The 27,593-nt window shown below is 56.4% G+C and overlaps 1 protein-coding gene across 6 annotated transcripts in view; it reads left to right on the forward strand.

Annotated features, from left to right (window-relative positions):
* PFKFB3 (6-phosphofructo-2-kinase/fructose-2,6-biphosphatase 3) overlaps positions 1-27,057 on the forward strand; it is an 82,859-nt gene extending 55,802 nt beyond the window's left edge. For 2 of the 6 annotated variants that reach the window (XM_024732305.1, XM_024732303.1), the window contains exons 2-15: positions 8,723-8,848; positions 9,831-9,927; positions 10,511-10,577; positions 11,046-11,120; positions 11,511-11,567; positions 13,732-13,856; positions 14,342-14,549; positions 14,955-15,101; positions 15,225-15,329; positions 16,667-16,796; positions 17,433-17,495; positions 17,610-17,674; positions 19,447-19,620; positions 24,517-27,057. In XM_024732305.1, coding sequence (XP_024588073.1) covers positions 8,723-8,848; positions 9,831-9,927; positions 10,511-10,577; positions 11,046-11,120; positions 11,511-11,567; positions 13,732-13,856; positions 14,342-14,549; positions 14,955-15,101; positions 15,225-15,329; positions 16,667-16,796; positions 17,433-17,495; positions 17,610-17,674; positions 19,447-19,620; positions 24,517-24,567 — 1,490 coding nt within the window. In that variant the 3' untranslated portion in view covers positions 24,568-27,057. Of the gene's footprint in view, positions 1-985; positions 1,810-8,722; positions 8,849-9,830; positions 9,928-10,510; positions 10,578-11,045; positions 11,121-11,510; positions 11,568-13,731; positions 13,857-14,341; positions 14,550-14,954; positions 15,102-15,224; positions 15,330-16,666; positions 16,797-17,432; positions 17,496-17,609; positions 17,675-19,446; positions 19,621-21,104; positions 21,128-24,516 lie in introns of those variants that run through there. The other 4 variants (XM_024732304.1, XM_024732301.1, XM_024732302.1 and 1 more) reach the window with 4 other exon arrangements.
* Positions 27,058-27,593: the final 536 nt, after the last annotated feature.

The raw sequence follows: 27,593 nt of genomic DNA on the forward strand, positions 1-27,593 counted from the left end.
CCAGCCGAGCCATGCGGTACGTGAGCGACGTGTGGCAGCCTCTGCGCAGACTGTTCCGTGGCGGTGTGGGTTTCAGCGAGCGCCGCCTCCTTCCAATCACGGTGCAGCCCAGCGTGAGGGATACACCTCTGCAGGGCAGGGCTGCGCTGCGCACCGAGGCATCGCGTTCCAAAGTCACATACATGCCATGCCCTGTGCGGGCGGCAGCCCCCGCTCAAAGCAGCCCAGATCTTCACGGGGCGGCCACCGACCTGACTACACGACTGCCACATGTCGCCTGCTGATGCAAAGCTGCGGGGACCGGGGATGCAGAAGGGACACATACACCCAAAACTGGCGAGGAAGAGATGCAGTAGGGCTGCGCCGGTTAAATGGCACGAATTTTAGGGGTTTGCACAATCATGGTGACGCCTCCCAATAGTTATTCCGGGGCTTGCAGCCAAGTAATGAATTGCAGGTCGGAATAGGATCTATTTTATTTCCTCTTTTACTCGGAGAGATAAAGGTATATCGAAAATATTGTAAACGGTGACCGTGAAAACCAAGATGCCACGTTCCATTTTGGTCCAGCCTCCGGGTCTCTCCCACCCCCTCCTCGTGCCCGACATTCTGGGACCCGGGGTTCCAGGTCTTGGGGGCTGGGTGTCGGGGGAGCTATGTTCAGCACTAGTTGGGGTTTCTAAGGAATTCAGGAAATTGGGCGTGGTGAGGACGAAGGACCAGGGAAGCCCTCTCCCCGTGGGTGGCGGGGCCCGTGGTGGGTGACTCACAGGTATTATTAGGGAGCAGCTCCGGCAAGGAGTGACCCACAGGCGCTCTCAGCATCCTCCCTCTGGCTTCCCCCTAGGGTAGCAGAGGCAACACCCCCCACCCCCGCCCCCGTCCCCTCTAACCTCTCTGCAACCTTTAACCCGAAACCCGCGTCTTCACCTTGACTGTGCCTGACCCGGAGCGCGTGCTAAAAATGCAGAGTATGGGGTCCCATTCCCAGAGAGACCGAGTACGCAGTATGCATTAAGCATGCCAGGTGATTCGGCAGAGGGGCTTCGTGGACCACAGTGGACGGTGCTGTTTCTTTCCTCCCAGCGCAGTTGAGTTGACTATTCTGGGAGGCTGCGCAGGTCGCTTTTAGGGGATGATAGGAGGAGGCTCACGGAGTAGCACTTTCAGCCAGGGCTGGTTTAGGGCGTTATCCGGGGGACCTCAGTAGCCGGGCGCGCCGGTGTCGCCGGCCTGCAGGGGGCGCCAGCAGGCTGTCTCCTGGCTGGGCCACCCTCCTTCCACGTGAAAGGGGGATGGAACACGAGGAATGCGTCCCCGCCCCGGGGCTGACGTGTGCGTCTCTGCCGGCCCGGATTCTTAAAAGCCCGGGAGGAGCGCTGGGCATCCCAGCAGAGCCAGAGAGGAGGTGAGTTGATGTGGACCGCGGCGCACTCGAGCCAGAGCACAGGGACCGCGGCTGTCACGGCGCTCCGAGCATCCCGGGGCTTCCCGAGCGGAAGAGTCCATCCCTGCGGGAGCTGCGGGTGCAGCCCCAGCCCTCCCGCTCCTCTCTGAGAGCCTCACGCCTCGGGCGAGCGTCCGTGATTTAGCACAAAGCACGTTTCCAAAAAGCCGCGCTCTCACGCACGCACCCCCTCCCCCCTTTGTTTCGGGGGGTCGCCAGACCGCTCTCCTCCCCAAGTCCGAATTCTTCAGAAGGGGCGGAGGGCCGCCGAGTCTCGGCTGAGAAGATGCCCCTGGAGCTGACTCAGAGCCGGGTGCAGAAGATCTGGATCCCGGTCGACCACCGCCCCTCGTTGCCCAGATGTGAGTGCAGACGTGCGCGGGGCCGGGCTGCCGGGGAGGGCGCGCCGTGTGGACAGCGAGGCCATTGTGTGGCGGGCGCCGGCCGGGCGCTTTTGTGCCGGCTCCCCTCCTCCGGCGCGCTCGGGCGGGCCGGGCGCCGCCCTCCACGCCGTCCCCGAGGCCCGGCCCAGGCGTCCCCAGCTCCTCCCCGCGGGCCTCGGCGCGAGGCGGGGACGGCGCGGGCGCTGCGCCTACCCTGGCCGGCGTCGGGGGCGCTGTGGCCCGGCCCGCGGTCTCCGCGGAGCTCCACTCCGCTCGCGCCGGGAGCGCAGAGGGACCCGGAAACGGCGAGCGCACGGGACGGGAAGCGCGGAGCGCGACAGAAGGTCTCCGCTTCGGGGAGGCGTGGGAAGGGACGTCTGCGTGTCCCCCGGCCCGGGCCCCGCTCCTGGGCGCCCGCCGCGCCTCCGCGGGTCTCAGCCCCCTTTCTCTGTCCGTCGCTACCTCCCCTCCTCTCTCTCCCCCTCCTTCCCTCCCTCCTTTTTACCTCTTTCCATCTCGCCTTTGCCTCCTATATATTTATCTCTCAACCTCTGTATTTCCACTCCCTCTCACTCCATCTTTCTATATGTTTTTCTCTCTTTATATATCTTCTGTTTTTCTCTCCTTCTTTCTATGCATTTCTAATCTCCTCTCTCTAGTTCTGGTTTTTACCTGTCTTCTCTCTCTTTACTGCTGTCTACCTCCCTCCTCTCTTCCTTTCCCCGCTCCCACCTCTAGCTCCTGTGCTGGGGCCTACAAGAGAGTTGTCTGGAACCAAGTCTTTGTGCAGGTTTTGGGGGGGGGTGTCTGCGGGTGGGTGACTGCACAGTTGGCAACGTTTCCCACGTGCGCGCGCGTGCACACACACTCACTGAGCTTGGAGTTTGCTGGCAGTTCACCTCCTCGCCCTGTCCGTCATGGCCCATAAATGCTTTGGGAAGGTTTACCTTGGGCTCCGTCCCCAGCCAGGGAGAGAGCACCTCTTAAAAGGGTGGTGCGGGTGGTTTGAAGGCGACACTCCTCCTCCAGGGAACCCGCCCAGGAGCCTGTCAGGTGGCCAGGCTGAGACAGCTGTGTTTTGCTCCAGGTCAGGTCAGGTTGCCTGAGAGGTAAACGTGGGCTTCCAAGTGCAAACCCTCCAGGTGGCTTTTAGGCATCCACAGAGCCTGGGCACTAGGTGGCCTGCTGACCTTCTCTGCTGCCACGTTTCTCAGGGGATGGTCACCAAGGCCACGGTGACAGCTCCTCTCCCCAGGCTTTGCCCAGGTGTGAATCACCACCCCCCCGCCCCCCACCAACCCCGGACCTGCCCCAGGAGGTTGGGAGAGCTGGCCCTGGGGTGCTCCTAGGTCGTCCTGTTGATGGGGACCTGGCCAGGTGCTCCCCACACTGGGGGCGGGGGGGGGTGCTCCTCCACCAGCTTGACCCCTCTGGTCCAGCGGGCTACAGAAGCCTGAAGGACAGCTGGGCTTCTTTACAAGGTAGCCGAGGGCTGGGGGCCTTGCAGGTGTCTTGTTCCACCGGCCTTTCAGGTATGCTCTTACATAGCTCGCTGAACAGGCTGACCACGGTGTGGTTTTATTTCTGTAAAACATATTGGTAGTGAGGAATGCCCCGCCTGAAATCCTGAGGGAGATGGCGAGAAGCAGAAACAGCCCCAGCCGTTTTGACTTCGGAATAAAAGATATTTATGGAGTGCTCGGTGAACTGTCATGGGTCATACAAATATGGGTGGGTTCTCTAAACGCCTGTATGTATGCGCATACAAATGCACACACACATTTAGTCATTCCCTGGGGTTCACGGTGGGGTGAGAGCTGGGAGGTCCAGCCGGTGCCGGGGTGCTGAGATTGGCTGGCGTCCGCTCAGCCGCGTGATTGCGAGAGACACAAGTATGCAGCCATGCTTTTCCTCCAGGCTTCACAGACCCATCCATTAGAATCTATCAGTCTGCACGTCTCACACGCAGATGAGAGATTTGCCTGAAAATCCCTGTCGGAACAATTCACGGCTTGAGGTTGGGGGTGGGGGGGCTTGCTAAAGCTGATGGATTAAGTCTCCTGTCCCCGCCCACTCCTGGAATCCCTGCGTGTGGCTGTGGGGTTATGTTTTTTTCTTATGAAAATATCTGTACCCTGGATATTTACTGCTTACATGCCATTATTTTAAGCAGCAGTGTCTGTCACCGTTTATATAGTCACATTTGTCTCTCATCCAATAGCGAAGAGAGGGTATCCCTTCTTGGCGTCTTTCCAGATTCCCTGCCCCTCCCCCCTTCTTTCATGGCATTCGGAACACTGGGTGGATTTTCTCCCTTCTGAACCTGTTCCCGTCTTTCTAAGTGCTGTCCTAGTTGGGGGTGTACAGCAGCCTCCTCTGAGATGTGAAAACTACAAGAGGGCAGCGGAAACACTACTGCTGATGTATAAAGAGCAGTCAAACAAGCACAGTACAAAGCCCCAGGTTGATTCGTTTGGTGGTATTTCCACCTCAGAAACACATCGGTTAGGGGCCCCGTTGCTACACCTTCATGGTGGTAAGTGCTTCTTACAAAACCTGCAGCTTCCTTCAAGCGCAGACCGTAACTCAGGGAGACTTACTGACTTGGTGAATCAGCTAAATGTACAAAGAAGTAAATCCTCGACTGGCGAGAGCTGGCGATCCTTTCTGTTTGTCCTCACAGAAAGCTGAGAGTTCTGTGTACAGGTCTGGACCTACTTATCGTTTCCCCACTCAGAATCCAGTTTCCTCATCTCTGTAAAGTAGGTTGTGTACTATCTGCTGAGAGAAGGTTTCATCTCAGCAGGGGCTTAGCTCCACTGATGGTTTTCCAACTTAAAGAGGGAAGGAAGGGAAGGAAACCTTCCAGAGAAATCCTGACCTTATCCTTGGGTGGCCACTATAATTTATAGAGGTGATTCTTGGCCCTGACTTCACATTAAAATCATTTAGGGGAGACTTTGGGAAAAAAATCTATGCTGGTACCCCACACCCCGTGAGAACTGCTGAAGGTGGGGCCCGGGCATCCTGGTTTTAAAAAGCTTCTTAGGTTCAGCCACTGGTTGAGAACCACTGATTGAGGAAGGAGGGACTGAAGGATTGCGAGTGAGAAAGACGGAGGTGAGCTCCAGGTCTGTCCCTCACTGCCTGTGCAGGGGGACCTCCTTCACTTGTGGGTCCTAGTTCCCTCGTGTCTGGGATGATGAAGCCTTAATGGCTGATGGAGGCCAACGTAGCAAGTATCTTACACATATTATCTTGTGATTAATCCTCCCGAGAACCTTTCTGAAGCATCCCTGCATTTCACAGAAAGGGAAAACCGAGACCCTGAGAGATCAAGTAACTTGTCCACGGCCCGAGGAAGTGCCAGGGCCCGGCTTTGAACTCTGCTTGGCTCTAGACCCTCTCAGCCACCATGCTCTTGTGTTGTCAACTGATTCACTAAAATGCCCATCCCTCGCTGTCTGCCGGAGAGCGTGTCGGGTTGGGAGGACCGTTTGCTGCACAAAGGTTAGGCGCGAGTTAAAATGTGCGTGCAAAGCAATGAATGAGTTTGGCATCCACCACATAGTCCAGGAGAGCTTTGAAAAGAGATTTTGCTGGGCTGGGGTCTCTCTACCCCGCAGAGCCTCAGCCCACCTGCCTGGGGCAAGCTCACTTAGATGTTTTGTTTTGTTTTAAGATTTTTTTCTTTTTGATGTGGACCATTTTTAAAGTCTTTATTGAATTTGTTGCAACATTGCTTCTGATTTATGTTTTGGTTTTTTGGCCACGAGACATGTGGGATCTTAGCTTCCTGACTAGGGATCAAACCCACAGGCCCTGCATCAGAAGGCGAAGTCTCCACAACTGGACCGCCAGGGAAGTCCCTAGATGTGTATTCTTAACACGGACCAAGCAGACTCTCTGGGCTGGTGTGATCTCAGGAGAGGGTTTGTGTCCAGCGGAGCACAGTCCAGGGCCAATCACACGGACCCATTCCCCGGAGAGCCCTTCTTGGGCAGTGGCATCACCGCAGGGTCACAGCCCTTGCCGGGCAGCGGCAGGGGAGCAGGTTGCCATGGTTACTGTAGACACCGGGCCGTGGAACTTCCATGGGGCTATCCTGAGCACTGGCCCTGTCTACAGCTACAGCTTGGCGGTCAGTCTTCCATTAGTTCCCCTGAAACTCGGCACTGAAACATGACTTACCTACTCGCAGGGAAAGAGCACGAGTGATGTGGCATCTTTTTGAGGTTAGCATTTAGGAGCGCCTCTGAATAGAAGAAAGCTTGCAGGAGGTATGGGAGCAGCGGCAAAGTGTCTTCCATTGGTTTCTTTTCTTTTCTGAGCCTGCGTTGTGGTGTCCATGCCGCGGGCCGGGACAGCTGTCCTGCCTGCTTGAGGCAGCGGGTTACATAGATCAGAGAGGTTAGCAGCTCAGTCAGGGAGCAGGGCTGGAATTGGAACCTGCGAATGCAGCCTCTGTCCAGGGGCTTCAGACGATTGCTTCTTTACCCCACTAACCTCTGCGTATCCCCTTACACACAAGTACTTTTTGGAAAATCTCTGTGCTGTTGGGGAGGAAGACGAAAAGGCAGAGCTCCAGGGAGGAAGGTATGAGAGGTGGGAGGGTTAAAAAGGTCTGCAGAGAAGAAGAAACTGAGAGTCAGAGGGGATTATAGGACCGTGAAAGCACTTTGAGATGTGTTGTGAGTTTAAAAAAAGAGGGGGCAGGGATGAAGAAGAGTTTAGCCACAGGGTTTTGTGGTTTCCCTTCTGTCTTGGGGACCCCTGGGCGGAGGGGCAGCTGCAGGCACCTTTGGCCATCCCTCTGGCAGCTCTCTGAATCTCACGCAAGAAGCCAAAGGAAGAGAGGAATCGTTTCTGCTTCACCAGACAAAGGAGGGATGGTTTGTTTGGGTTTGAGATCCAGCTTGAATTTTTGGCTTCAGAGATGTACTCTGCCATGTCTTTATGGGTTTTTTTTTTCCTCCCCAAGTGTCTACTGCCAGAGATTTGTGCATACGACTAGTGGATATAGAAGTAATCCCCGATTTGATAAGTCAGTCAGCCTCTGTCTCTGTTTCCTTGGCATGAGTCCAACAAAAGTATTCCGTGTATGTGCACAGCTGAGAGTGTGTGTGTGTGCGCGCGTGGGATCCAGCTTCCTGACCAGGGATCAAACCCTGGTGCACGTCTGTCTCTGTGTGTGGATGCTCTTGAGAGCAGTGGCATCTGGGGACATCAGATAAGACCAGGGGAAAACCGGTGGCTTGGGGGAAGGGTGAGCAGAATGACTATCGTTTCCAGGCACAAGCGAGGACACTTTCACTTTCTCATGTGTCACCTGCAGTTGCCGGAGTGACACATGGCCGACCGGTGCGTCTTTGCCCCACTCGTGTGCTCACGCAGGGCAGGGAAATGGCCTCTGTTTTCTAGGAACCTGTTTGTTCCCGGCCGATGGCTGCTGGGGAATCCCAGCCAAGGGTTTCTGTGGCTCCCTTGTGTCTCCTGGCCTCCCGATGGCCTTTTTCCTTCTCCTCCTCGCTCTGTGTGGAGAAGGTCACCGATGGTCTAGAAACATGAAAGGAGACACAGCCCCTGTGTGCGGTGCTTGCTGCCTCTGTGGCCCCAGCCTGCAGGTCCAGGAGCAGACCCTGCAACAGCATGGCCGGTGTTTGGGCACGTGACCTCAGTTTGGCCCCCCAGGCCCAGCATCATGGGACTGTGTTGGGGTGTCCAGCTTAAGAGGAGGCATCTCCTCAAGCCTGTGCTGTCAGTGGCCTGGCGGCCCTCCCTGCCTCCCGTCTGCTGGTCAGGGAGCGGGCAGGCGGCTGGTCTCTGGCTCCCGTGGGCAGCCCCAGGCTCGAGAACACTCTCATCACCAGGATGCCGGAGCATCTCAGGGGCAAGACGCCAGCCGAGGAAACACTGCATCTGAAATGTCCAGAACAGGGTTCTTTGGGCTGCTTTCTTCAAACCCAGTGAAAACCTCTCTCCCTGCTGTTTTGTTGAGATTCCGAGGAACATGGGACAGTGGTTCAGCAGCAAAGTCAGGAGGGGATTTTGCAAATCCCCTTTGACTTTCAGCAAAGTCAGGCAAGACCCTCTGGGTTTCTAGGGCCCCTGCCGGGGCCCATGTGACCTGGTGGAAGCGGGGAGCAGGAAGGGGCAGGAGAGTCTCAGGGACAGATAAATTTGTGGGAGTCAGACTCCGGGTCCCTGACCTACTTGCATTTGATAAACTCTTACTTGTGAAAATTGCCTTTTAAAAATTACTTATTTTAGGAAGGCCATGCAGACTTCGTGCATGGCGGTGCGGACATTGACAATAGGCTTCTGTCTGTAATTTGGCCACCGCTGGGGCCCCACCCCCCAGGGCTCCTACTTGCCGCCTCGATTTACGTGTTGTGTTGCATCAGAAACAACCTCTCCTACTGATAACCTCATCATCACTGGTGAGCCATACAGTGTACCCCAGCGGTGCTTTCTGCTCTGGGGTTAGTAATTTGTTCCTGGTTGGGTCTTGGGCCCTCAGGTGTCAAGCTGGGAATTTGGGGTCCCTGCCGTGTGGACCTCAAAGCAAAAGGGAGCTGTGTGACCAAGGGGTCTGGCCACTAGGGGCCCAGTCCCGCTGGATTGTAAAATGTAGGGGCTTTGAGGTGGGAATGAAAGCTGTGTTTCCGTGGAATCCTTTCTTTTCTTTTCTTTTTCTTTTTTTTTTTGCCGCACCGTGAGGCTTGCAGGATCTTAGCTCCCTGACCAGGGATCGAACCCATGCCCCCTGCGCTGGGAGCACGGAGTCTTAAATGCTGGACTACCAGGGAAGTCCCTCGTGGAATTCTTTAAAGCCTGTTGTGGGCCCCGCTGGCTGCTTTATTCATGGCCCTTTCTGTGTTGCTCTCCCCAGCCTGTGGGCCGAAGCTCACCAACTCCCCAACGGTGATTGTCATGGTGGGCCTCCCAGCCCGGGGGAAGACGTACATCTCCAAGAAGCTGACCCGCTACCTCAACTGGATTGGCGTCCCCACGAAAGGTGAGCCTGCGCCCCCAGGCCGGGGCTGTCAGGCTGAGGGCACCCTCCTGCTTGCCGTGGCCCCCCACCCCCCCAGAAAAAAAAGAATGGCCTTTCCCTCTCCAGCTGCTGGGACTCTCTTTGCAGGGCCATCTGACAGGGTGCTGTCCCTGTAGTCGAGGGACACACTTTCCTTTCCGGCTGTGCCACCCTCCACCCTGTATGCACGCCCTGCTGTGTACGGGAGGGGGAGGGTCTCTTTTCACTGGCTGCTGTCTGGTTCCCACTGCCCTGCGTCCTGCCCAGCTCAGCCCTCACCTCCAGGAAGGCTTCTCTGACCACCGCAGTCTGTGTGGATCTTTTCCTTTAAGTTCCCCAAGCCCTTAGTTGTGACACTCCTCCACTGACCGTCATAAAGTGCTCTGTACTATTGATTATATTTTTGCGAATCTTTGCCGGTCTTCCCGCCTACACGGGGGGTGTTGAGCACGGGGACTAACTTTTCACATTTGCTGCCCACCCCGCCCTGTGCCCAGTGCATCCTACGCTAAGCACTGGCTCAGCACGCACCGCCCACCCTGGGTGCGGGCTGCTGATCTGCAGAATGGCTGCTGTGGCCCCGGCCATGCGTATGAGCCCTCACTCTCTCCACCCCCAGTGCGCTGGCGAACATCATGGCCCCGATTCTCACTAGGCCTGCGGCTGCCACCTGCTCTCAGGCTCAGGCTCCAGCCCCAGCCTGGAGAGGCCAGCCTGCAGGCTGGGCCATGGGAGGCAACCCTGGAGAAACAAGGTCCTGGGTTTGGGGGAGCTGGGCAGCCTTCCAGGCCAAGCGATACTGGCACAGGACGCAGAGCCCACTGTCTGGTTTCCGGGTCTTATCGGGATCTTATTCAAGTCATGTGCCGGCTTGCTTTTCTTTTCTGGAAAGAGCGATCCTGACCATGGGAGGCCCTTCTGGTGGTCAGCGTGGTCAGCTAAGGGACCTTTCTTTTCCACCCAGTGTTCAACGTGGGCGAGTACCGCCGGGAGGCCGTGAAGCAGTACAGCTCCTACAACTTCTTCCGCCCCGACAATGAGGAGGCCATGAAAGTCCGCAAGTGAGGCCCCGGCTGCGGTGGGCAGAGGGGGACGGGCGCTCTGTAGCACCAGGTTGGGTGAGAGAGAGGCAGCTGGTCCCCCTCCTTGTGTATCAGCATAAGCCTCTCGGCCTCGGAGCCCCACTGATCCCGCTGTCCGGCAACAACATCCCATTAGGAGTGAACTAACTCATTTTCCTGGAAAATCATGTGTTTACGTGAGAAAAGGATTTTCTTTTCAGCTCAGAGTGACCAGGGAACTGAAGTGTGACGTCTGCACTTCAGGATCCCTCGGGAGCTGGGCACAGCCCTGCCCAGATGGGTACAGTGGGCATTTGTGGGCAGGACCTGGGCATCCGTGTTTTGAAAGCTCCCAGGGGAATTTCAGTGTGCAGCCGGCACGAGGCCGAGTCCCAAGTGCTGCAGCCGTGTGTGCGGGGCTCCCGTCGGGGGCCTCGGGCCTCGCAGACGGTCCCGCCTACCTGAGCAGTTTAGCAAGTAGAATCACAGGTCACCCTGCTCGTTGGGGTGAATTGGGGGTGCCTGCGCGTCCTGCTGCGATGGCCCGGCTCTGACGCGCCCATGCTCTTTCTGTGTGTTGCAGGCAGTGTGCGCTGGCTGCCTTGAGAGATGTCAAGAGTTACCTGACGAAGGAAGGGGGCCAAATTGCAGTAAGCCTGGAGTATAAGCCCTGTCTCCGATCCCAGCGGGATGCTGCCCTGGGAGGGAGGGAATGTAGTCAGAGCTGCGTGGGGACACCTCCAGTGGGGACAGGTGTCTGGCCTGAGCTGTGAGGGAAGCAGGGGGCAAGGGCAGCACAGGGACTCGGGAGGAAGGTGATCGTCCGGCGGACTCGGGGGTGGGGCACAGGCAGCTGGACCTGGGGCGGCTGCAGCCGAGGGAACGCGTGTCCCTTCCTTGTGCTCCCTCCCCTGCGTATGGCTGTGGTTCCTTCGCTTTAAGTTCTATTCCCATCCCTCCCCTTCCATCCTTGACTGCAGGAGGAGGCAGTGGGGGGCCTGGGAGGGTGAGGTCTCTCCTGGAGCCCCAGGAAGTGCCAGGCCTGACCTCTGGTGGTTTGGTAAACACTGTTCAACTCAAACTGGGCTCTGTTCACTGCCCTTCTTTCTCCCTGCCAGGTTTTCGACGCCACCAATACTACTAGAGAGAGGAGACACATGATCCTTCATTTTGCCAAAGAAAATGATTTCAAGGTGAGCCTGATTTCTCGTCTCACCTCGGAGCGCGCAGGAGCAAGGGAAGCCCCGCAGGGATTGGCTGGTTCCTGTGTCTGGAGCACCTGTGCTCCATGCTCGGGCCTTCCCCTCCCGCTGCCTGGGTTTTGCTGCCTACAGATTGGGCCTGACTGGTGGGGGCTCTTAGGGGTTACAGCGACTAGGGAGGGGGAGGGGGAGCATCCCTCTATTGGGGGCGGGTGCAGAGGACTCAGGACTGAGTGGCTGGTTCCTTTTTCTGTATTTGGGGATTTATGAGTGGGGTCCTTTCTGCTCCAGTGTGGTAGTGACATCACAGTGATACCAAAGTTGGCCCTTTGTGTTACCACATTTGTTGTTTCTTAGTGTTTCTGTCTTGCTTCGTCCCAGGTGTTTTTCATTGAGTCTGTGTGTGATGATCCTACAGTTGTGGCCTCCAACATCATGGTAAGACCCTTTGTAGTGTGCTAATCTGAGAAAAGTGAGGGACTGGGTCGGCCCAGAGAAGCCACCCTGAGAAAGAGCTGGCTCTCCCAGCTGGTTGTTGATTTTGTCTGAGGAGGGATCGGGGGCTCAGAAGTACAGAGTGGTATTTAACTTAAAAGCACATTCTGTGACTTGGACTGGCTTTATCAAGGTCCTTTCAGATGGTTGGCAGAAAGCTGTCCTTGTGGGACCTAAGAGAGAAATTGGGGAACCTCGAACAGTTTCTGTCGGTGGCAGGAACTTGGCAGTTGGGGGGTGATGGGGCTGCTTAGGGCAAAGAGCACCTCACCCCTCTGGACGGGAAAGGAGGTAGCAGGCTGGTCTCTTTTGCTGTAAAGGCCCCTGGTAGGTAAGAATGGTTGTGTATTGACAAAAGCACATAGGACTCAGCGGACAGAAGGCAGAATTCCCAAATTTGGGAAGAATATGGGTGGTTAAACCATCTTCCTGCTCCTCTCCCTGTACCAAGGGGAAGTTGCCTGGGTAAATTGAGGGTAATTGGCAGTTTAATTTGATTAATTCTTAAATTTTGTTTGATAGCAATAGCTCATAAACGGAAACGGTTACTATGAAGACTTCACCGCAGTTCCCTTTCTTATATCGTAGATAATTTCTTCTCCAGCTTAAATACATCAGAGTAAGACGTTACCTGTAAAGAAAATCTGGTCCGACACTTCTACAGGGAGCGCTAGAGTTTGGCCGCATACAAGTGCGCATCCTTTAAAGGGATGCTGGGAGTTAGTTAGCTTTTGGTGTTGGGCCTTTTCTCCAAGGCAGTGGGAATATTTACACGCATTTCTCAGAAATGAGTTCATATTTCAGGAAGAGCTATTGAAATGGTAGAAAATCAGTCCAGATTGGTTTCAGTGGCCCCAAAGGAAGAGGCTCAGAGTAGGAGGAAACGGAAGTTGCCATGCTGTAAACAAAGGGTTTTGCTGTATTTCTTTGGTTTGGTTCTACCGTTTCCACTTGCTAGGGAAGCAGAGGGCAACTGCAAAATCGTATTTCCCCAGTGAGCCGTCTACACTCGCTTTGGCCAGAAACTGTCTCATCCTCTGTGAATCCGTGGATCTGTTTGCCCCGACCTTCTCCGTGTTCAGAGATCTCTTTCTCTGATGAAGCCTCAAAGCAGCTTTGCAGTTTTTAGGCCTTTCTGTTGTGCTTTTTATGCAAAGGCTGTGCTGGAGAAAGGGGTTTGTGAACTGAGATTTTTTTTTTTAATTGTGCTAAAATATACATAATATAAAAGGTACCATTTGGGCCGTTTTTAAGTGTTCAGCTCCGTGACACTCAGTACATTCACATTGTTGGGAAGCCATCCCCAGCATCCACCTCCAGAACTTCTTCATCTTCCCGGAACGTAACCGTGCACCCATGAAACTCCCCGCTGAACTCAGAGTTTGCAGCATGCCTGCCTCTCTTTTATGGTTGTGGTCGTCGTTGAGGACGAAAAGAGCACATGCATTAACACATCCTGGCAGTTTCCCTGAAATCTGCCAGGTTGCTCAGGCCTATTGGTCAGTTATAGGGGATGGCAGGCCCGAGGGCATTTCTCCTCCGACTCTGCCCCATGAGAGCAAGCCTTGGGCAGGAGGACAGGGCACGCAGTCCAGGCGGAGAAGCATCCATTGGGGACCGGTGACAAGTGCGTGCTCTGGGCAGTGGAGGAGGAATCCTGCCTGGCACGTGGGACCAGGGCACCGCCAGCACCTCCCGGTGCACTTTTGCTTACGGACAACCTCCGCTTGGTGGGGTGAACGCTGTAGGTGCTTATGGGGACTCAGCTGAATTGAAGGCCGGTTGTCTGGTGGTGACCTGGCTCCTGGATTGATCCCGAATCGGGGCCCATTCAGAGGGGCTCATTAGAACCTGCGTGGATTTCCTGTGTTCGCCCTTCCAGGCCGAGAGGCTCTGTCTGCCCCGGGTGCTCTCCCCGTGGAAGCATGGGGTTATGACTCAGCGTCCAGCCATATCTCTTTTTTTTTTCTCTTGAAACGCTGGGTAGGGTCATCATCATTCTGAACCCGTCTGTGCTTTTCCCTGTTTGCGAGCCCCAAATCCTGCTTCATTCTAAGCAGAAAGCCTTCCAGCGTGATTTATCAGCTGCCTCTTTGTGGTGTCACAGGAAGTGAAAATCTCCAGCCCGGATTACAAAGACTGCAACTCAGCAGAAGCTATGGACGATTTCATGAAGAGAATTAATTGCTATGAAGCCAGCTACCAGCCCCTCGACCCCGATAAATGTGACAGGTAATTCCTAAGAGGTGACCGTCTGAGCCGCCACCTACTTCAGGGCTTTGAATATTATTCTTGATGTTCCCACGAAGCATTTGCTCCTGGATACTTTTATAAACTGTTTTTTTAAGTATCTTACAAAAAAACTCTTGATGACATATTCGGTGTTGTAGACACTGTGTACAAGTGTGGAAAGGGAATATTTGAGCCCCGTCTTGCTCCTGTCCTTTGATGTTTCCCTTGCTTTCTCTTCCATCCTCTTGCTTTTCTTTCCCCATGCTCTGGGAGGCCAGCCAGCCTCTCCAGCGCTCACTCCTCTGCGGGAATTACAGACTCAGACCCCCTGACTCTCAGAGAAGAGAGGTTCCGTCTGTGTCCCCAGGAGCTGACACTGCGGATCGGTTGGGGCTGAGTCTCAGCAGTGGGGCTGGGGCGGCGTCGGGGCTTTGCCCCGGCTGTGCTGTCCAGTGTTCTGACGCGCTGGTCGCCCTCCTGTGCAGGGACCTGTCCCTGATCAAGGTGATCGACGTGGGCCGGCGGTTCCTGGTGAACAGGGTCCAGGACCACATCCAGAGCCGCATCGTGTACTACCTGATGAACATCCACGTGCAGCCCCGCACCATCTACCTGTGCCGGCACGGGGAGAGCGAGCACAACCTCCAGGGCAAGATCGGCGGGGACTCGGGCCTGTCCAGCAGGGGCAGGAAGGTAGGAGGAATGCGGGGATGGGGCAGGAAGCCGAGGGGTGGGGCTGTGCGTCCCTGTGTGCGTCTCTGCGTGTGTGTGTCCCTGTGTGTACATGTGCATGTATGTTTGTGTGTGTTACTCCGGGTAGGTATATGCACGTGTGTCTGTGTGTGTACGTATATGTGTCTGGGGAGGGTGGAGGGTCTCTTGAGCCTGTGGGGAGGGGTGTGTGTGTGTGTGTCCGAGGGGAGGGGGTACGTGTGCAGTGGCTGCTCCCAGGCCCCCCTCACCAGCAGTGAGGACAGTGTGGCCGACCCTGATGTGCATGGGGACGGGCCCTGCACTGTTTCTCTGGGAGGGAGGGGCAGAGCTGATGGTCCGGCGTGAGCCCCTCATCCCGTCCGCCGTCTTCCCCCCTCCCCCCAGTTCGCCAATGCCCTGAGCAAGTTTGTGGAGGAGCAGAACCTGAAGGACCTCAAGGTGTGGACCAGCCAGCTGAAGAGCACCATCCAGACGGCAGAGGCCCTGCAGCTCCCCTACGAGCAGTGGAAGGCGCTCAACGAGATTGACGCCGTGAGTCCGGGGCCGGGAGCCGCTGGGAGTCCTGAGCGCTTCCCACCTGCAGGGGCTGCGCTGGCCAGGTCGGGGCGGCCGTGGCGGGTATTCCCTCCAGTGACCTCTGGGTGTTCCCGCCAGGGTGTCTGTGAGGAGATGACCTACGAAGAGATCAAAGACACCTACCCCGAGGAGTACGCGCTGCGCGAGCAGGACAAGTACTACTACCGCTACCCCACCGGGGAGGTGCGTGCCGCCCACTCCCTCTGCGTCTCTGGCTCGGGCCTGTGTGCGCTGGGCAAGTGATGGGCAGGTGACCAGGGTGCTGTGGGCAAGGAGCTGAGCTGGTCCTTCTGAGGCTACTGTGTCTGGCGAGCCTGTGGAGGGGTCTGCTAGGGACCCGGAGGGACCCGTTACTGGTGACTCCGGGGAGGAAGGTCCCCTGCGTCCACCCCGCTACCCTGTACCGATGCTCGCCCTGGCCCGTCTGCCTTTGAATCGAGTCTTCCCGAGTTGGACCTTGTAAACAGCTCCCAGAGAAGCACAGTTGTGTTTCCCACAAGCAGCAGGGACAGATGTCTTTCTCTAATGACGTACATGATAATTCAGGAAAGAAAAACAGTACTGGATGGTGACTCACTGGACACAAGGGCCCCCTTGACTGTGGGCGACATGGCAGACACATCAGCAAGTCACTTGTACTGACTCCATCGATGCTGGTGGAGGGACCCTTAGGACCCCCTCGGGCTGAGCGAGCAGCTGCCTGCATCACTGAATGGAGAGTCCAGCTATAGGCGGTGCTCTGGGGTCTCCGCAGGCTGGGCCTGGTGACACCCAGCGGGGGTGCTTTCCATCTGTGGTGCTTCCTTCCGCTCAGCGTGTCAGTTCCCTGGAGCCCAGGACGCTGTCCCTGGTCCCTCCCAGGCCCTTGTTCCCCGGGACCTGCTTACTGAGAGAGGGGACTAGGGGTGGAGGGAACCTCGGTGGTCTTGAAGGTACAGGCCTACCCCTTCTTTTTCAATTTTCTTTTATTGAGATAAAATTCACATCATATAAAAGTCACCATTTTAACCAAAGTGTACAGGTCAGTGGTTTTTCTTATATTTCACAATATCGTGCAGCTATCACCACTAATTCTAGAACATTCCATCGCTCCATAAATAAACCACAGCCTTTTAGCGGTCAGTCCCAGTTCCTCCTCCCCAGCCCCCGACAACTGTGAGTCTGCGTTCTGCCTCTGGAGTTCCCTGTTCTGGACGTTTCACGTCAGTGGAATCGTACCCCCTGTGGTCTTTCACTCTGTATAACGTGTTCAGGGCTGTTATGCGCTGTAGTGTGTGTCAGGGTCCCGTTCTCTCACTTTCCTGGTGGAGGGTGAGGGTCCGGAAGGAGCAGTGGGAGGGAGAGGGCAGTTGGGGTGGGTCCCCCAGTGCCCGGGAGGAATGCAGCACACTGATGGTGGCGGAAGCGGGGGAGGTTGATGGAGGATCCATCGTGTGGTCTCTGGTTTATAAGTGGGAGAGGTGTGGCCGCGGATGCCGGGCTTCTGCTCCAACTCGGTGCCCCGTCCCTCTGCCTTGCAGTCCTACCAGGACCTGGTCCAGCGCCTGGAGCCGGTGATCATGGAGCTGGAGCGGCAGGAGAACGTGCTGGTCATCTGCCACCAGGCCGTCCTGCGCTGCCTCCTGGCCTACTTCCTGGACAAGAGCGCAGGTGCCTGGTCCTCCGATGCATCCTCTCCCGGGAGGTCAGGGGTGTGGGGAGCCAGTCACAGCCCCCCCAGAGGAGAGAGGGAAAGGAAACTGGCCTTAGAGCTGGGGTAGCCTGCTGCCAGGGGTGAGGAAGGGCTGCGTCCCCTCCCCCTCCCCCTCCCCCCGCCTAGCGCTTCCTTGCAGCCCTTGGAAGACACTCAAGCAGTTTGATGCTGGGTGGGCTTAATGGCTTCGAGAACCAGCCTCCCGGAAGCCCTGTGTCCCCACGTCTCAGGGGCTGTGGGTCGGGTGGGGAAGAGGCAGCCCACCTCTAAGGAGTTAACAGCCCAGAAAACTCTGACGTCACTCTTAACACTTAAATGTGGATCCTGACACCTAAATTGTTTGGGAAATTGACTCTTTTACTCGCTCGGCTCGTTGCGCGAGGGTTTGGGTTTGCTTCGGTTCTGTTCTTTGTAGGGCCGCCTGCCTCGAGCACAGCAGGCCGGCGGCCGGGTTGCGGGAGTTGGTGGGGGGGGACACCCTGCCCAGTGAGGCCTCTGCAGGTGGTCCCCACGTGGCAGAAGCTCTCGCTGAGGCCTGGGAATGTCCCCCGTCAAGTCTCCAGTCTCACCGTGGGCCCTTCTCTCCTTCTCAGAGGAGATGCCCTACCTGAAATGCCCCCTTCACGCTGTCCTGAAGCTGACGCCTGTTGCTTACGGTGAGTGAGGTGACGCAGCCCCTCCGAGACCCGTCTCCCTGGTGGGGTGGCGGTGAGGCTGTGAGCGCGGGGCCCCTCTAACCGGTAGCCAACCTCTTCCCTGCCCTCGCCCAGGCTGCCGAGTAGAATCCATCTACCTGAACGTGGAGTCCGTGAGCACACATCGGGAGAGGTCAGAGGTGAGTGCGAGCTCGCTGCCCCCCACCCCACCCCCGCACACTCCTGCCCTGTCCTCCTTCTGGGAAAGATGCTGCCAAGCGGCGGCACCAGTGGGCGCCAGCACTTGGGACGCCCCCCCACACTCCCGGCGGCTTGCTTGTAAAGGCTGGCTGTGTCCGTCGGTGGATTCTGTCTCGTTTGGAACAGTGGCCTTCGTGACGGCCCTCCCTTTCCTCAGCATCCGCGTACTCCTACCTGCCCGTGTGGTAGCTTCTCGGCATCGTCTTCCTTTTCTTTCTTGCCATGCTTCTTCCCCCACCACTTGACCCGAGAAGCGGGTGTTGAGGAGGAAGACATGCTTGCTCTTTTAAACGTAACCGTAGCCCAGTTACTGTTACCTTTTCCTCCGGGGCAGCTAAACGATTGCAGGTTCCAGAGTCACGGAACCCACAGATCCCCTCAGTCATCTGCGTGTACTCAGGTCCCGGATTCCCACGAAGACGATAAGAGTGAAGAAGGGGTGGGACTGGGAAACACAGCTGTGATTCGGGAGTTAGCCATGGGAGCAGTGGCGGGTGGAATGATTTTCCAGGAGACCCCAATGCCTGGCCGCACCTGACCCCCCCTCTAGGGTGGGGTCTGGAATTTGGTGGTCAGCCTGGCTGGGCCTCCCAAGGGCAGTGCAGGGTTCTGCCCAGGCGTACATTGTGAAAGAAAGTTTGAATTTACTCTATACCGACTGTCAAACTCCAGCTCTCTGCCAGCATCAGTCCGACCCTTTCTTTTACACCGAGTGTGATGTTCTTGTCCCTGTTCCGAGGGAGCTTGGCCAGAGGATTTTGGCATTAAAATCCCAGCTCCCATGGCAGTTGCCTGGCTGGTTGACCGAAGTGAAGGCGGACGGCTTCCCTTGGCTGTGATGGCACCTCCTGAGCCGGGGTGGCAGGATGCGCGTTTGCCCTCCTTCCAGGAGTAGCAGCCTCCCCGCTGGACTGCCAGCAGCCGGGTTCTTGGGGTTGGGCCCGAACTGGGCTCTGGTGGCCCCTGAACACTTCACTTGTTCAGAGCAGGGCAGGCAGGGGCTTGCTGGAGACAGACCCCAGCTCAGGCTCCTGGGCCACGAGCTACAGAGTGACAGGTCCTGGGGGACTTCAGAGGTCCCCACTCCACTGGAGTTGTCACTTTGTCGGAAGGCTGGTGTTGGGCCCTCGCGGTTTCCTGCGTCTTTGGTCTCCTGGCTGGGGGAGGCTTGCGTTTCCTGTCCTAAGCTGGGTGTTCTCGCTGGCAACAGGAGCTGTGAAGATCCTGGCTTGAGGTCAGTGGGAGGGGGTCCAGCACCACACCTGCTCGCCCCCCGCCCCTCCTGCCGCCCCCAGAGGTCGCCCAAGCCTCACGCCCAGGACCCCTGCCTCTGTGTTTTTGGAGGCTGGCAGCAAGGTCCTTCTTCTGATCTCTTCCCTGCTGTAACTGCGTCGCTGTCTGTGCAGAACCGTCCTGCTCGTCCTCCCTCGCCTGCTTTGCGAACATCGTGTCTGTCTGAGTGGGTGTCTTGGAATGATCGGGTAGGGGGTTCGGGAGGAGAGATCATCCCTTGTTCTTGCCGAGCGCTAGACACGGGACGAGCCAGCGGCCCCTCGGTCCAGGGCCGTTCACTGTGGTCGGGCTTGTGGTCTCAGTGAAATCCGGAAGCAGGGAAATGTGTTTGGTTTGGTTTTGGATTTTTTGTTTTGGCTTATTGACTTCCTTTTCCTCGTAACTGTCGCCTTCTCTCTTTTGTCTTTGTCTCGCTTAGGATGCAAAGAAGGGACCTAACCCGCTCATGAGACGCAATAGTGTCACCCCACTAGCCAGCCCCGAGCCCGCCAAAAAGCCTCGCATCAACAGCTTTGAGGAGCATATGGCCTCTGCCTCCGCTGCCCTGCCCACCTGCCTGCCCCCGGAGGTGCCCACGCAGCTGCCCGGACAAGTGCGTTCACCCCCTTCTCCTTCCTGAGTCGAGTCTCGTGCAGGGTGGGGAGAGCGTGCCTGCTGGGGAGGAGTGTGCCCGGTGGGGCGGTGGCGGCCTCAGACCCAGGCCTGCTTGGGGTTGTGCGGGAAGAGGACACGGATGCCGCTCTGAGTGTGGGACCCCCGGATCCGTCCTTGAGACCTTGGCTGTGCGTGCATACGCCCATTCTGGGGAGGTGGTGTTCCCCGGGCGGAACCAGGCAGAGCAAAGAAATGGCCGAGTGTCTGCGATCCATTCACATTGGTGAACAGTTTCTTCTAAAAGTTGAAGGCAACCCCCAGTTCAGGAGTCTCCATCCAGCTCTGGGCTGTTGGCATCTGTGTGTCCCGGGGACGTCTCTTCTGTCCCCACGCTGAGTATTCTTCCGCACTTGCTCCCTTGCCATCGTTCCCCATTAGAGAAAAGCTCTCGTCAGATGGGGCCCTGGGAGCGTGTACGGAGCCAGCATGGCTGGGCTAGAACCCGGGCCGGAGGACCTGGAACTAGCCACTTTCTCCTATAACGTAGTAAAAAACCCCAAAGCAGAAAACCAATTAGATTTCATTCTTAGGTTATTTCATTCGCTGTGATGGTGAAAGGCTAAAAGATACTGGCTACTGGGCATTAAGATTTTTTTTCAGAAAACCACCCTCTTCCTCAACAACACCCGAGAATCCTGGCCAGGATGTGAGATGTAGAAATCCCTGGGCACAAATTTGGGTCCCACCCAGTGGTCTCCCCCACCTCCAACCCGCCACGCCTGGCCTCTGACACAGAAATCACAGGCTCAGGTTCGAATTGGATTTGTTAATGAGCTGGGTGCTGAAGGCCCACAGGCTCTTCCTGCGTTTCCCCCCAAAACGCATTTAAACCGTGTGTTGTCTGAAAATGTGTTGTGTGTGTGTGGGGGAGGGGGGATGTTGTGCAGCCCCAGCAGGCCATCGTACCTCTTCAGGCCTCAGTTTTCGCATCTGTGGAATGGGGGAGCAGCAGCTACTGCCGAGGGCTGATCAATGGGGTGACCGTGCTGAGACTCTGACATGGTGGTGTCTGCTCCTGGCGCCGGCTCTGGAGTTTTACTGTCAGGTTCCGTCACCTCCCCGGGCCTTCAGTCTCCCTGTTTTTTAAAATGAGGGAGGTAGACTGGCTGGGAGATGTCTAATTAGTGCTCCTTTCAGGTCTAACGTCAGAGGTGCTTTTTATGAAAACTGAGAACTGAAGTGGTGTGTCAGTGATATCCTGCGTTGGTGTAAACGGTGGGGTCATAGTTGGAAGGTTAGAGGCCGCAGTCACAGACGCCGTGGGGACTGGCCGGGCGGGGGTTGGGCAGTGTGCAGGGCCACTGGCTGGCCAGGCCGGGAAGGTCCAGGGCTCTGTCCCCGCGGAGGCTGCCTGGTCCCCGATGACCTGGGCCCTCACCCTGTCCCTCAACTGACTCTCTCTCCCACCTTTTCTCTCTGCAGCCTTTGCTAGGGAAAGCCTGTTTGTAAGTATTTTTCTCTGAATACTTTTGCTTTTTGCATCTCTTTCTCCTTGCTTGCCAGTTTGGCCTCCTACCTGTTAAAAGTGTTGAGGGTAATGCCAGTTTCTGTGAAATCTGAAGGAGGAAGATGGGACGGGAGGAAGAATTAGGGATTCGTGGACTTTCAGAAAAGGATACAGGAAGTCGCCGGGTTTCTGGTGCATCCCCCTGCTGCCGCGGCCACCGCGGGGCCGGGGCGATTCTTAGTATTTGCAGTGCTTGGTGGCTGGATGTCTATCTACTTTTTCCCTCTCAGAGTCAGATTTTGGCGGGAGCTGGGTTCGTGCCTTCTGACGTTGTCTTTGAAGTTCCGGGCCTCTCCCGGGAGAGCCCTGGAAAGTTTACCCAGAGCCTAACCTGCAAAACAAAGAGTGGAGGACCCAAGCCTCTGCCTCCTGTCCTGGCAAGGACCCCCACCTTCAGGGGCTCCGGGACCCCCAGGCTCTGGAGAGGTCTGTTTGGGAGCCATCATTCTGCATCGGGGTGTCCTGTATCACAACCTGCTCGACATTTACGGTCACGTTCAGGATGGGGTGCAGCTTTTTCTCTTCATAGAGTTCACTGTTAGCGGCTGCTGGATAATCCAGCGCTTTCTCTGCTCCGGTGGCCCCAGCCCCACTGAGGCCTTTATGTTGCAGAGTTTTAATAAGAGACACCCTGAAATATCATCCCCAACGCCACGAGTCACACCCACCCCGCGTCCCTTTCGCTGGTTAGGCTACCTGGACTAATTCGTGCAGAAACATGACTTATTCTTGGAAAATAGGAGCTGTTGGGCATCGTGCTTGGACTAGGTGGTACCACCTGTTGAGAAATATATTTCATCACTTTACGGCTTATACACATCCCGAGTCTTTGGTCCTTAAAATATAACCCCAGGAGGTCGCAAGGCAGCTCCTGTCCCTATTGCCCAGATGAGGGTGAGTCTCTCGCCCACGGTCACCCAGCTGGTTTGTAGCAGAACTAGCCCTTGAATGGGTCTCCCAGTCCCAAAGGCTGGCTGTTTTCTCTCTGCTGGTTTCCAGAACATCCAGGGTCCCGTTCACCTGCCTATCCTGGGCACCTGACAATTGCAGCCTGTGGGGCGTGGCCCCGAGCTGTTCAATTTCCCTTCTCTTTCTTGCAGCCTCTCCCCTGCAGCTGCTTCCCGTGGCTGAGATGTGTTTATTTAATGGCGGGCCTGCCCGTTGAGTTCAGTCTTTAAGAGTAACAGTCCCACGTCCGTTACCGCCTTGACACCAGGCGTTGCACCCAGGATGCCCTGGGATCAAGAGTTCTCCTTGTGTGAAAACTAGCCTTTGGGTTTGGAACCTTATGGTTTTGCATCTGTGTGTATCCTGTTCCTTCTGACCCATGGCCTGATGCTGCCAGGAGAGAAATCTTCTTGCTGGGAGGGGGCCATTCAGGCACATCCCCCAATCCTCTAAGGTTGAACTTGGCCATCTCTAAGGCTAATGATGCCTGTAGCCAAAATCCCTTCAGTTCAGCAAAAATGTGTTCTCTGGACCCATCACACCTGCATCCACCCAGGTGTCCCAGCGTCCAGGTGTTTTGATGATGAGGATATGGATGTAGCACTTAGCAAGATACCTGACGTGTGGTCAGGGCCTGGTGCACACTAGCTGTTCCCGTGGGAGATGTGATGCCCTGTGCTTTGGTGGTTACATCCAGGGCTCTCTGGTCTGTGTTCCCTCCTGCACGGGCCAGGGGGATTTCTCCTCTTGGGCAGCAGGAGCGCCTAGGGACTAGGGAGTGGGGTGCCCCTGGGAGTCTTAGGGTTGTGGCCCGAGGATGCCGGTGATGGTGGTGCTCTGGTAAAACAGGCACGACGGCCAGGTGGGACTCAGCGCCCGCCCTGCAGTCCTCTCTCCACGGGCTGCACTAGGGCTCGGGACCAACGGACCATCTGGCCCTCACGATGCATCCTTGACTTTTAAATTTCAAATGCACGCTAAGAAGAGAATCCTACTAAAGATGTCTTGTTTTGTTTTTCTTTCCCAACATGTTTCTTCCTCCCCCCCCCCCCACTATGCTTGAAAGACGAACTGTCTGTCATATTTTCTCAAAGTTTTCTCCTTACTAACCTTGGAAAGGTAAATGGCTCCGTGCATGCCCTCCTGTCCCCTCCACGTCTCTCTGGGTCATGGCATCTCAGCCCCTGGGGCGTCTCAGTCTGCGTGAAGACTGGCCATTGTGAAGTCTGTGACTCATACACCCTGTGCCCCAGAACTTGTGTGCCCCATTGTCTTGAGATCCTCCATGTGTCCAGAGCCAGGGGCACCATGAGCGAATGACGTGGCCTGTGCCTGTGGTCCCCCATGTCATCATTGCATTGCCATCGTTCGTGGGTGCTCCAACCTTGGGCATGAGGTGTCCCAGGGTGGGTGGGAGCCAGCACTTCCATCTCTGACCCCACAAGTTGACTGGGTCCTCTCTGGCTGCGAGGCTGGGGGCCTCCCCAGGAGACACCCCGCTCACAGGGGCTGTCTGATGCACTTGTGGTCGGGGGGTCAGTCACCTGGGCTCCTGAGTCCGGCTGAGAGCGGGCTCAGATCAGGCACTGGCTTCCGTGCTGCCAGCCCTGCGATGGTCCTCTGTAGAGATTCTCCACCTCAGCCCCCCGGTTCACGAGGGAGGGGAGTGAGCCTTGGTGATGCTTACATTTCTGTCTGCCTGGGTTCCACTCTTCCTGCCACCCCTTTGAGACAGTCTTGGTGGAGACACTCAGGATGCAAGAGAACACTCTTAAAGATTCTGCTTCCCTCTCCTGCAGGGTGGCTTAGTAGGGAGAGTAGGTCGAGACTGCTGCTGTGTGGTGGCAGCCATCGTCTGTTCCCAGCTGATTGAAAAATATTTTTTAAGGGGGTTTTGGTACTGGCCAGCATCTTTGGGGTGGGGCTTCTGGGTAGGATTGCTTTTATTAGAACGGGGTGAGAGCTTTACTGACACATGCCTTCTCTGCACGGCTCCCTTGCTTGAGTTCCAGCATCTGAGCTGTGTTCCAGGAATCCAGGTCCCTAGATCTGTGGTATACCCTGCTGGGGGGAGAGTCCTGGTGCTTCTCCAGATTTAACCCTCCCCCCCCCCCCCCCCCCCACCCACAGGAGCTGCCTGCCCTCCCCTCCCTGCCTCCTTCAGGCAGACGTCAGGGGCCCTCCTGGCCCTTCTCCCCTGGGACCCCCGGGCTTAGCCTCCACCACGTTCCTGGGCCACTGTTTGGTAATGACGCTCTTCAGAGCCGTGTTCTTTGTTGGGGAGAGGGGGGCACGTCTCAACTGCATGGCTTTTGTCTTTGCTTTAGAACCCTAGTCAACAGGAATGGTAACCGGCTTCCCCGTCTTTTCTCCCAAAAGCAGAACATGAAAGGCTCCCCGAGCGGCGCGGAGGCCTCCAGGACGCACTGACGCAGCCCCGCCGGCGCCCCGCCCTTTCGCTCCCGCAGCTTTGCTCCTGCCCTTCTGTCTGCCCAAGGCCAGCGATCCCGAGGACATCTCCCGGAGGGCGGCGTGGAGGAGGGGCTGCTGCTCCAGGAGGACCGGGCCCCCGCCTGCCTGTGCTCCCTTGGCCTTCGGGCCACGCGCCCCGCGGACCCCTTGAGGCCCGGGAAGGACGATGTGCAGTGGAGGCGGGACGGCGGCGCCTCCCCGTGGGCTTGTTCGTCTCGTTTCTGGACCTTCCCTGCTGGGGAGATGACACTGCCCCGAGTCCTAACCTTAAAGGGGGCCTGGATCTCAGCTGCTGAAGGTTAAGGGACACTGAAGACTTTCAGAAGGTTCTTGGTGCCTCTCGGCCTGGACGTTGCCTCCTGCAGGGAGCCCTCGGCCCGTGCTAGGTTGGGGTCGGCCGGGAGAGCCCGGAGCTGGACCTGCTGGTCAGCCAGGCAGCGACCCTCCGCGCGTCGCTCACCCTCCCGGGTGTGTGTCCTGTCTCTGAAGATGGTGTGGGACCGTCTAGCTGCGGAGGCAGGAGGAAATACGTTGCCGAAAGAGCACCGGGGCCTCGCCTCCCAGGGAAGGCTCCTGCCTGGATTCGAGGCGCCTGGGACACGGCTCTCCCGGGACTGCTGGCTCGTGCACTTTTTTTATGGCAGAGAGTTTGACCTGAAAGTCACACCTTCAGGAACTTAGATGTTTGCATTTTGCGCCCTTGGGGTTGGAGCTCTGAAAGTATGTGGGAGTTGGGCAGCCTGTGGGGAGGGGAGGGGCCCCTCACCCCGTAAAACGGCCGGGGAACGAGGGCCTGGCCTCCTCCTTTGGGGCCTTCATCACCTCCTGTGTTTCCCCGGTGGGGCCAGTGGCCCAAGCCAGGCCTCGCTCGCGGCCACTTCCTCCGAGAGCCTGGCTATCCACTGTCTCCTGGCAGGATTCAGCTCTTGTGTCAGGCGTCTCCTGTGTGCCCAGCATGGAGCTGGGTGCCTTGGGAGATTCTGGAGGAGAGAATGTCCTCGTTTGCCTTCATGGCACCTGTGGCATTTTGGGGGCGTGGTTCAAGGCAGGGCTTGTGAACACGTGGTTCTAAACACCTGTAGTTTCTGCCTGCGGGTTTTCCTCTGAGGCCTCCGAGGACTGGGGGAGGGGGGGTGTCGAGGCCCAGGAGGATGGATTGGGACTCCGCAGTAGAGTTTGTCCAAATGACCCTTTTCAGGATTTCTGAAAGCCGGTGCCAAAGGTCACCTTCCCTTCCCTTCCTGCCTTCTGCTTTGGGGTCCCACATCTTTACCCCTCTTAGCGTGTGCAGTAGTCACTGGGGGTAGAGGCAGGGGCGTCTAGACAGCTGGAGCTGGGAGTGGGGAGAGGAGCTGTTTTGGGGTTTTGTTTGAGAGGAGCTTGTAGAAAAATGCACGTTCCTCTGGTTGGGAGAAATGAGAACACCATTCAGACACCTTACAATCAGGTTTGTGGGTTTCACACAAAACCATTCAAATCCTCCCTTCCCTTAACTGGCCATCTTCCCAAGACCATGTCTCTCTGTACATTCCGTGCAAGACTGGTTACTTTCTCACTTACCCGCTGTCTTGTCAGACGTGTGTGTGTGTGTAGGTTTGTGTTTTTAGACGGAGGGGCCTGCAGCTCTGCTCTTGAGAATGGCTCTCTTATGTCCACCTTTTGGTTCCTTCTCTGGTTGTCGGAGCTGACCCTGAATTTTGACTCTTCTGGCTGGTCTGAGTGGGGTCTTCATGAAGGTGTGTACCCCCTTGCCTCTGACTGCCCGAAATCAGTGCATCCACAAAGGATGCGCTTGGCCTAACCCGGGACCTTGGTTTTCAGGAGCCCCAGTGGGGAGAGAGAACATCAATACGGGCGGGGAGGGGAGATGGGGAGAGGGCGGAGGCTGGGAGACTGGAGACCAGGGGCCTGACATCTGAGGAGGGAGGAGGTGGACAAGGGTGTGTCTGAGCCACGGTCTCAGGGCTTCTGCAACGCCGACCATTGACTCTCACTCCCTCACCCCCCGGAAAACATCTGGGACCAATATTTTTAACTTTGCATGTTTGTTTTGGGGGCGGGCTCACCCCTCTCCTTCTGTCCTGAGACTGTGGGCGAAGCTCTTCGTTTGGGGGCGGGGGGAAGAAAGACTGTTGGAACCACGCCAATGACGTTTTCGTTTCTAATACTTGAAATTTATTTTTTTATTATTTTGATAGCAGATGTGCTATTTATTTATTTAATAAGTATAAGGGATCCTGAAGACGGAAAGCTGTATAGATTGGGTCTTGTTAGTTGGTTGGCTTGGGGGCCTTTTACGTGTGATTTCTGACTTCTCTGTGCTCTGTATACATTTGTCTGAATTAATTACCCGGGATGAAGCTGTGCCAGCTTTCAAACAGGGGATGCCTGTCGGAAATGTGTATATTTTGCAGTTGCCAGAACAATAAAATACCTGGTTGAAATACACAGATGAAGTGTGTCTCTGGTCCTTTTTGGGGGGCGGGGAGGAAGAGTCTTTAATCACACTTGGGGTCAGTACACCAAGTTTCTACCACTCGGCCCCATCACCTTCCTTCAAACAGGACTTGCAGGGAATTCCCTGGCGGTCCATTGGTTAGGGCTCTGCGCTTCTACTGCAAGGGCCCTGGGTTCGAGCCCTGGTTGGGGAACTAAGATCCTGCAGGCCGTGCGGCGTGACCAAGGAAAAAAAAACGGGACATTCAGATTCTGATTGCCTAATGTCTGCATTTGCAAAACAATGTTGTGTCACCTTTAAAAAATAATGAATAGCCTTTATTTTTAGAGCAGTGTTAGGTTTACAGAGACGAGCAGGTAGTACAGAGAGTTCTTGGATACCCCCAGGTCCAGGTATATGTCTCCCCTGTTATTAGCATCTTGCATTTGTGGTGCATTTGTTACAACTGATGAGCCAATATTGATGCGTTATTATTACCTAGAATCTATGGTTTCCACTAGGGCTCACTCTGTTGTGTGGTCCTGTG

Source organism: Neophocaena asiaeorientalis, unplaced genomic scaffold (genome assembly GCF_003031525.2).
Source record: "Neophocaena asiaeorientalis asiaeorientalis breed wild unplaced genomic scaffold, Neophocaena_asiaeorientalis_V1.1 scaffold176, whole genome shotgun sequence".
NCBI lineage: Eukaryota > Metazoa > Chordata > Mammalia > Artiodactyla > Phocoenidae > Neophocaena > Neophocaena asiaeorientalis.